The 8,124-nt window shown below is 38.8% G+C and overlaps 3 protein-coding genes across 4 annotated transcripts in view; 1 reads left to right on the top strand and 2 right to left on the bottom strand.

Annotated features, from left to right (window-relative positions):
- Positions 1 to 399, bottom strand: part of LOC104814197 (nuclear transport factor 2) — a 1,588-nt gene extending 1,189 nt beyond the window's left edge. The window contains exon 1 of the mRNA XM_010542109.1: positions 17 to 399. Within this exon, the coding sequence (XP_010540411.1) occupies positions 17 to 325 (309 nt within the window). The 5' untranslated portion in view covers positions 326 to 399. The remainder of the gene's footprint in view (positions 1 to 16) is intronic.
- Positions 400 to 1,208: 809 nt separating this feature from the next.
- On the bottom strand, positions 1,209 to 3,346 carry LOC104814196 (non-specific lipid transfer protein GPI-anchored 1-like). Of its 2 annotated transcripts, none has more exons than XM_010542107.2 (3): positions 3,112 to 3,346; positions 2,695 to 2,947; positions 1,209 to 1,607 (listed from the first exon to the last, which is right to left on the bottom strand). In XM_010542107.2, the coding sequence occupies exons 1-3, from the start codon at positions 3,229 to 3,231 to the stop codon at positions 1,396 to 1,398; spliced, it is 585 nt and encodes a 194-aa protein (XP_010540409.1). In that variant the 5' UTR covers positions 3,232 to 3,346; the 3' UTR covers positions 1,209 to 1,395. The 2 variants fall into 2 exon arrangements, with proteins under 2 accessions (XP_010540409.1, XP_010540410.1); XM_010542108.2 differs by having other exon boundaries at positions 2,695 to 2,793; positions 2,958 to 3,343.
- Positions 3,347 to 5,158: 1,812 nt separating this feature from the next.
- LOC104814195 (cell division cycle 20.1, cofactor of APC complex-like) lies at positions 5,159 to 7,749 on the top strand. The gene is made up of 5 exons (XM_010542106.2): positions 5,159 to 5,539; positions 5,981 to 6,268; positions 6,409 to 6,678; positions 6,780 to 7,358; positions 7,454 to 7,749. Exons 1-5 carry the CDS (start codon positions 5,441 to 5,443, stop codon positions 7,595 to 7,597), a joined length of 1,380 nt encoding a protein of 459 aa, XP_010540408.1. The 5' UTR covers positions 5,159 to 5,440; the 3' UTR covers positions 7,598 to 7,749.
- Positions 7,750 to 8,124: the final 375 nt, after the last annotated feature.

Raw genomic sequence — 8,124 nt, 5'->3', positions numbered from 1 at the left:
GGGGGGGGGGGGGGACCTGGCTGAACTTTAGGGGGTGCTGCTCGCCGGCGAGGAGGAGATTGCCGGAGACGAAGACGAGCATGCCTGAGGCGGGACCGGACGGCTGGCAATCTACGGTGGAGATGTGGTGTTGACATTGCTGAAAGGGAAGGGAAGTGAGCTTGGAGACGATGCTCTGAACGCCTTGGATCTTCTGGCCTTCGAAGGTGAGCATGGACGAATCCTGGTAGAGATTCGCTAGTCCGCCACGGTTCGTGTCGAAGGTCGAGTAGTAGTGCTCCACGAAGGCCTTCGCCACCGCGTCCGGATCCATCTGGGCCGCCATATTCTCCGCCGACAGAAGCAGCCGAGAATTTTTTTTCTCTCTTTCTGGGTTCGAGGGTTTGTGTGAACGAATTGAAACTTTGGGGTATATTTAAACAATATTTTTGCGTTAGCACTACGCTGCTTTTCTTTCTTTCCTTTTTAACAAAAACGAAATAATAAATAAAATTAGCGAGATGGGCTAATGGGCCTGTGGTCGAATCAAGCCCATCTGAGCCATACGTTTATTGACCCATATTTTTCAAATCGAAATTGATTTTTTTTTTGTTTATTAGAAATGCTAGTTGTCTTGTGATTTTCGTGTGAAAAAAAAAACGTGTATTGTAATAAATGTGGCCGGCCGTTGTCTGAATTTGTAAAGCAGTTAGGAATATGCTTTCCGTAACAAAACAATTTATTACGCTTTCTATTAATGCATTTATTTATAGATTCAATATCTCCAAAGTTTGTTAAAAAGAAAGTCCAATTTAAATTTTACAGGGATTCTAGATTCTTCATAGGATATTTTTATTAATTTAATCGTAGAGTAGAGTTTTTTTTTCCACATCACTGATTATATTATATAGATCTATTCATGGTGAAGCATATATTTCAAAAGAAAAAAAAAATCATTTTTGAAAAAATGTGTCATTTTTAATGTACGTTGCACAAAAATATAGTCAAAGAGAACGCGAATTGTAAGTGCATGAAAAATAATATAAACATTTCCAAAGATGATATATTTTGACCTACAAACTTTAGCAAACGAAAATGACATTTTCTTGAAAATTTTAGGTATCTCTAAACATATATATAATTCGAAATAGAGTTAAAAAAAAAATTAAACTTGCTGTCGGTCGCATTCATATATATGAGTTTAATAGATTCGTTTAATATAATCGGAATAAATATGAAAATTGTAACATTATACGTAACTGAGAGAGAAAATTATGTAACCGCAAATCACTCGAAACAGCGTTTCATTAGTCCGAATTCCGAACAAGCACATAATTAGAAAGAGGGAAGAAAGAAAAACAAGAGAGGGTAAGATTTAGTGCCACGTGGACCGAGAGACACGTGTCGCTCACTTGTCTAGGCGAAGGCCGAGAGGAAGGAGACGGCGGCCAAAGCCACGGCGGAGACGACGGTTAGCCTGTCCGTTGCGACGGCAGATCCTCCTTTGTCTTGCGACGTCGCCGGAGTTGACGTGGACCATGGAGAATTTCCCGCCGGTGTCGATGATGACGTGGCGTTCCCCGAGAATATGGCCGCGTCCGGTGAATTCGGTGCTAGACCGAGAAGTCCTGCCCATTTGCCAGGCACATTAATACAATTTCACAATTTATAAAATAAAATTTAAAATATGGGCATTTTTTATTAGTATTTCGACCAGTGATACATTACAGATTTTTTTTTAATGATATCCGGGATTCAAATCTTTATTATAAAAACGTCAGAGAAGACAGATGAATAAAAAAATCAGATTAACAAACAAAATCTGAAAAAAAAAAGAAATATATGATATAATATATAATTTACTGCTAATTTTGAGCAGATCCATTAATATTTGTATATTTCAAGGTCAAATAAACACGCCTCAGTGTGTGTGTATCATATGGGGGCGGTGCATGCAGCCATGTCGCTTTAATGCATAGCCAGTTAAGTTCTGGTTCTGTAATAAATGTATGTAAATAAATAATTTATTCAAAATAGTTAATATTTGACACTTATATACACACACATATATATATAGTTTACATAACTATGGAAAGTGACGTGGCTTGTGTTAAATTTGAGTCAGCTTTATGTGATACACGTCATCCATTGACCTTGAAAACCGTGATTCATCCGAACGCGCATGCAACCGTACATCTAGTTTCCAAACCCAACGTCATGAGTAAAGTACGTTTTCACAGTGTTTTGATTTATATATAGCCCATCTGGAAAAAATTATAACTTGGGACAAATTTAATTTTACTGCATGACAAACATAATTTTATCACGGAGACATTTAAGCGTTTTATTAAAAAAAATTATAAATTTTATAAAAAAATATTTTTTAATTAAACAAATGGGGTATATACCCCAATTCATATCAACTTGGGTCCACACATATATATGTATGTATACACAACGACCATATTTTTTTTGTAACAATGGTTTTAAAGATAACTTTTGTTTATCTTTTACCAAAAAAAAAACTTTGTTTATCTATTATAGCTTGCGGGTGTAGTAAGTTTGTGGAATGTTCTTTAACAAAAGATCTAGTATATATGTATGTAAGCATGCATCATGCATGTATGTATCTATGTACGGACACCACACAATTTTGTGTAACAAAGAATTAGTGTGTGTGTATATATAATTACAGAAATATGTGGATATACGTACGAGGGCAGTCGGAGATGCTGGCGTTGCGAAGCTGGCAAGCAGAAGGCAACTGAAGAAGCTTGTCTTCTTGAACACCGAGCTGTTTCAGAGCTTCCCCGCCTGTCCTCGTCTGCTGTATTATGAAACACAGACACTTTGGATCCTTGTCTTTGATCCCTCCCACCGAATCACAACACTGTTTCGTCGGCGTCGCCACTTTCCCCCTCGCGAAATCCAAACACAGCATCACTTTCTGAAAATCCTCGTTGCACTCCTCCGCCCGCCTGTCCTCGTCTGCTGTATTATGAAACACAGACACTTTGGATCCTTGTCTTTGATCCCTCCCACCGAATCACAACACTGTTTCGTCGGCGTCGCCACTTTCCCCCTCGCGAAATCCAAACACAGCATCACTTTCTGAAAATCCTCGTTGCACTCCTCCGCCAACGCTCCTCCGCCGCCGCCTCCGGCCGCCGGATCCGCTGCGAACGACGGCGGCGGCATGGTCAGGACGGTGAGCGATGATAGGAAGAAGAAGATAAGATGACGACCCTTCATCTCTCTCTCTCTCTCTCTTGTTGTCTACTTTCTGTCTTGGTGATGTGTTGTGTTGTGTTGTGGTGTCTTTGAAGAGAGATGGAATTAAATGTTTTGCACAGTTGGGTGGTGAGATTGATTGTTTTTTTTTCGTGCATGTGAACTGAATGCAATGGGTTCACATTTTCATGCAGGAGGTGATCCAATTATTCAATTATTATTATTATTTTTCTCTTTTTTTTTATGTTTGCTTTTTGTGGTGAGAGTGTGACATCGAGTGTGACATCGAATGTTACATCTTTTTCCACGATAACAATTTTTTTTTATTTTAACGAAAGATCCCTAGATGCTACCCTTCGGACGCGCTGACTAGGTAAACCTCCACGAAAATAATGTTTGACGGGCTTATAAGTACATTGATACTACAAAATTAGCAAATATTGGACTGTAGACTAGAAAATGGAACCTAAACTTGGGTAGAAATGGGTAACATCTCGAGTTTGAATCTCAAATTTTGATTGGGATATTCAAATGGATTTTTCTGATATTTGAAATTAGTATGATTTTTATTTAGAGATATCCGGTAAAAATTTGAAATTAGTATGATTTTTATTTAGAGATATCCGGTTAAAAAACGCGATATACAATAAATGAGGAAGAAGTTTAATTTTTTTTCTTTCACTTGAAATGTGTCTACAATGAGTGTGGTCGAGATGAAGATATTGAGATGAATATACGTATATACAAAGATGGATAGAATGAGAAATGAGATTATTAGAAAGAAAATATAAATAATAGGTATCGAAGAGAAGGTATGTGAGAGACGTTTAAGATAGTTTGGACATGTATACAATGTAGACCGATAGATGTGTCGGTTAGAAAATGGAGAATATAGGTATAAGGGTGAGAAGGAAAAAAAGAGGTAGACCTAAACTTATTTGGGAGCATGTCATTAGAAACGATTTGGAAATGTTGTAGATTCCGAAAGAGTTAACCCGAGATCGAAATGAGTGGAGACTAAGGATTTCTGACCCCAAATAAAATTGGGAATGAGGGCATGTTGTTGTTGTTCACTTAAAGTGTGTAATTTGATACCAACACAAACAATTCAGTTTTTATTTTTGGAGAGGTATGATAAAAAAAAATTCACAGTGAATTTCTACAAATTTACAACACTCCTCTCCCGTATCATCTTTTTTACCCTTCATGAGTTGGGAAGATTCATAAACTTGTAAGATGTGGGCATTCATCATTAGTGTACACAATGTTGAAATTTAATAGCAATAAAATCTTGATAAAATATTGACTATGAATTTTCAATATCATAAACACACATAAAAAAAGGAGCAGAAAAATTATTTACGTGAAAATACGAATAAATAATAAGGAAATCGTGCATCAAAAATTAGTTCGGAAAAAAATGCTTTAAATGCGTACATACGGAGAGTAGTTGCTCACGCGGCATAACAACAATAACATGCGTGGCTTGTTTCCATTACACGCAATGATTTTCAATATATTATATACAAAGTGCCATGGCTGGAAATATAATATAATATGTAAATATATGTTTATTAAAAAAAATAATGTAACTAAGAAATTATAAGTAGTAGATTTTTATAATAATAGCAATTAATTGAAATTATTTGTAATAGATTTGTGTGCATTATTTTCACAATTTAGGTAACAACCTCATTTGTCAGCCCAATTAAGAAGAGCCCAATCAATACATGGACCGAAATCCAACCTTAGCAGTTAGCAGGGGCAAAATAGACATTACACTCCAGAAGTTGCGTTTCCAAACGCAGAAGCATGGACGCTAGCGTTTGCGTTCGGGAACCGTTGATGAAGAACGTTTCCCAACGGCTCTTTCTAAAATATAGCCGTTGGCCACTTTTTTCCTTTCTTATTGAACCAAATAAAACCCTAATCCCCAAATCCCTTCCTCCTCTCCTGCTCTATAAATCACGACATATTTCTTCGTCTCAATCTAATCTGCTCTGATACAACTGCGATCGCAAGCGTTCTTCTGCCTTTTTCTCTCATTTCTGCTAACCATTTTTGCATATAGCTCTTCGATTTTTTTAATCTGTTCTTTTGCAGGTTTTGCTTCATAAATTCTCTTGCATTCCGCTTAATATCGGTGTTTGCGTCGTTGCGAAAACGTAGATCTGTAGTTTATTACAATCTGGTAGTGCTGTTTCTTTGTGTTGTTTGTCTCTTCTCTAAAATGGATGCAGGATCTATGAACACGTCTTCCCATTTGAAGGCTCAAGCTCGATACCCACTTCAAGAACAGTTTCTTCCGAGAAGAAATTCCAAGGAAAATGTAAGCAGATTTCTTCTATTCTCGGAATTTATACCCTTTACATCCGTTAGTTATGTCGATCTGGGGGTTCGGAGTTTCCGATTAGGTTGACGCGAAGTTAGGGTTTTAATTTCAGTTTTGATAATCGATTCTGGAATTAGGAATTTTGATTTGGTTTATGTATTTGAAGTACCGATTGGGGATCTTGAGTTATATCGACAGTATTGGATCAATGATTTATTGTCTCAGTTTCTTCTAAAAAAATTATGGCTTTTGTTACATTTCTTGCAAATTTCTTGAGAATCACTATGCCAGACGAATGAGGATGAACTTATTTATGATTCATTGTCTCAGTTTCTTCTCAAGAAATGATGATTTTTGTTATATTTCTTGAGAATCACTATACCAGATGAATGATGATGAACTTATTTCCTTCTATCGACTGTTTATGTATCCCATCAGCTGGATAGATTCATACCCAACAGATCTGCGATGGACTTCGACTACGCTCACTATATGCTGACAGAAGGAAGGAAAGGTAAGGAGCAAGCGGCATCAATGGCGGCGGCAGTGAGTTCCCCATCCAAAGAGGCTTATAGAAAGCAGTTGGCCGAGGTCTTCAACATGAACCGAACCCGCATCCTGGCTTTCAAGAACAAACCTCCTGTTCCTGCCGACGTGCTGTCTGGAGATCACCATGCCTCTAACCAGCAGCCCAAGTCTGTAAAGCCTCGTAGATACATTCCTCAGGTATGTATGTGTGTATATATGCGTTGATTTGTGAATGATCGATATGCTAATAAACAGATTCAAATGTTTCTGAAAGATCCTTTGTTTTTGGAGCTATTTGACATTCGTTGCTGATTTGTGGAACTTTGTGGTTATGCAAGACATCTGAGAGGACATTGGATGCTCCTGACATTGTGGATGACTTCTACCTCAACTTGTTGGATTGGGGCAGTGCGAATGTCCTCGCCATAGCGTTAGGACACACTGTGTATCTGTGGGATGCTTCTAACGGTTCTACCTCTGAACTGGTGACGATCGATGATGAAAAGGGACCAGTCACAAGTGTTAATTGGGCACCTGATGGTCGCCATATTGCCGTTGGTCTCAACAATTCAGAAGTTCAGCTGTGGGATTCCGCATCTAATCGTCAAGTAATCCCAGAAATCCCCCCCTGTAATTAAGTTTCTTCAGCGAAAAAGGTCTATTCCACCACATGTCCCTAACGATGTTTTGTTCTTGTTCTTTTCTGCAGCTGAGAACTCTAAAGGGTGGCCACACATCGAGAGTAGGGTCACTCGCATGGAACAATCACATCCTGACAACAGGTGGCATGGACGGTCAGATCATCAACAACGATGTCAGGATAAGATCGCACATTGTGGAGACATACAGGGGCCACACCCAAGAGGTATGCGGATTGAAATGGTCAGGGTCTGGCCGACAACTAGCGAGTGGCGGCAATGACAACCTCGTGCACATATGGGATCAATCCATGGCGGCGTCCTCCTCCACACAGTGGCTTCACAGGCTGGAGGAACATACTTCTGCTGTCAAGGCTCTTGCTTGGTGTCCTTTCCAGGGCAACTTGCTTGCATCTGGGGGAGGTGGAGGAGACAGGACAATCAAGTTTTGGAACACACACACTGGGGCTTGTCTGAACTCGGTGGACACTGGCTCTCAAGTCTGCGCTTTATTATGGAACAAGAATGAGAGAGAGCTGCTTAGCTCTCATGGGTTCACCCAAAACCAGCTCACACTGTGGAAGTACCCATCCATGGTGAAGATGGCTGAGCTCACAGGTCACACATCAAGAGTTCTATACATGGCCCAGGTTAAAAAACCACTCGAAATCGCTTCAAACTTATCTAGCAGCTAAAATTAATTCAATGTGACAAATCAGCTCACACTTTTTTCTTTTTTCTGCAGAGCCCGGATGGTTGTACTGTAGCATCAGCGGCAGGAGATGAAACACTGAGGTTTTGGAATGTTTTCGGAGTTCCAGAGCCAGCCGTAAAAGCTGCTCCTAAAGCTAATCCAGAGCCCTTTGCTCACGTGAATCGCATCCGCTGATGTGTTGTACATATCCTTCTTCTATTATGGACATTTCTCAATGTGAAAATATGCTACAAAGGATGGAAAACAACTTCACTGTCATCAATTACAGAAAGAAAAGGGTGAAAAAAATGTATGGAGCTGGATAAGGAGGATCAGTTCTGAAGCGGGAATGTCATCGACCAAGATCCAGGTACATTCCCATAAACTTGTATGAAATTAAGATCAGAAACAAGGGGATTAAGGGAAATGCATGAAAAATTCTAAAGTATCATCTCCCATATAAACACTATGTCCCCTCCTTGCATTGAACATGTGCTTTCCCATGAAAAAGTTTGCAACTTTGGCCAAGTTAGGAGAAACCCATAAGATAACTCCTTTCTACATGTGCATATATCTTTTTTCTGTTCTTGGAATCTCGTATGTAACAAAATAATAATTCAGTCTACATATAAAAAAAAAAAAAGTCAAAGGTTCTGTTGTTTAGTCAATCTTTATTTGCATTTTTTTATTTGTATGTAACGAATTTGTTTAAAATGAGCCTA

Source organism: Tarenaya hassleriana, unplaced genomic scaffold, assembly GCF_000463585.1.
Source record: "Tarenaya hassleriana unplaced genomic scaffold, ASM46358v1 Cleome21, whole genome shotgun sequence".
Classification (NCBI taxonomy): Eukaryota; Viridiplantae; Streptophyta; class Magnoliopsida; order Brassicales; family Cleomaceae; genus Tarenaya; species Tarenaya hassleriana.
Note: the sequence above shows the minus strand (reverse complement) of the source record. Positions and strands in the feature narration are given on the sequence as shown.

Coding starts and splice junctions, on each gene's coding strand:
- LOC104814196 (XM_010542107.2), bottom strand. CDS start 3,231: ATGAAGGGTCGTCATCTTATCTTCTTCTTCCTATCATCGCTCACCGTC. Junction 2,948..3,111: donor GCGGAGGAGCGTTGGCGGAG/GAGTGCAACGAG, acceptor AGGCGGGCGGAG/GAGTGCAACGAGGATTTTCA. Junction 1,608..2,694: donor CAGCATCTCCGACTGCCCTC/GTACGTATATCC, acceptor GCAAATGGGCAG/GACTTCTCGGTCTAGCACCG.
- LOC104814195 (XM_010542106.2), top strand. CDS start 5,441: ATGGATGCAGGATCTATGAACACGTCTTCCCATTTGAAGGCTCAAGCT. Junction 6,269..6,408: donor CTCGTAGATACATTCCTCAG/GTATGTATGTGT, acceptor TGGTTATGCAAG/ACATCTGAGAGGACATTGGA. Junction 7,359..7,453: donor GAGTTCTATACATGGCCCAG/GTTAAAAAACCA, acceptor TTTTTTCTGCAG/AGCCCGGATGGTTGTACTGT.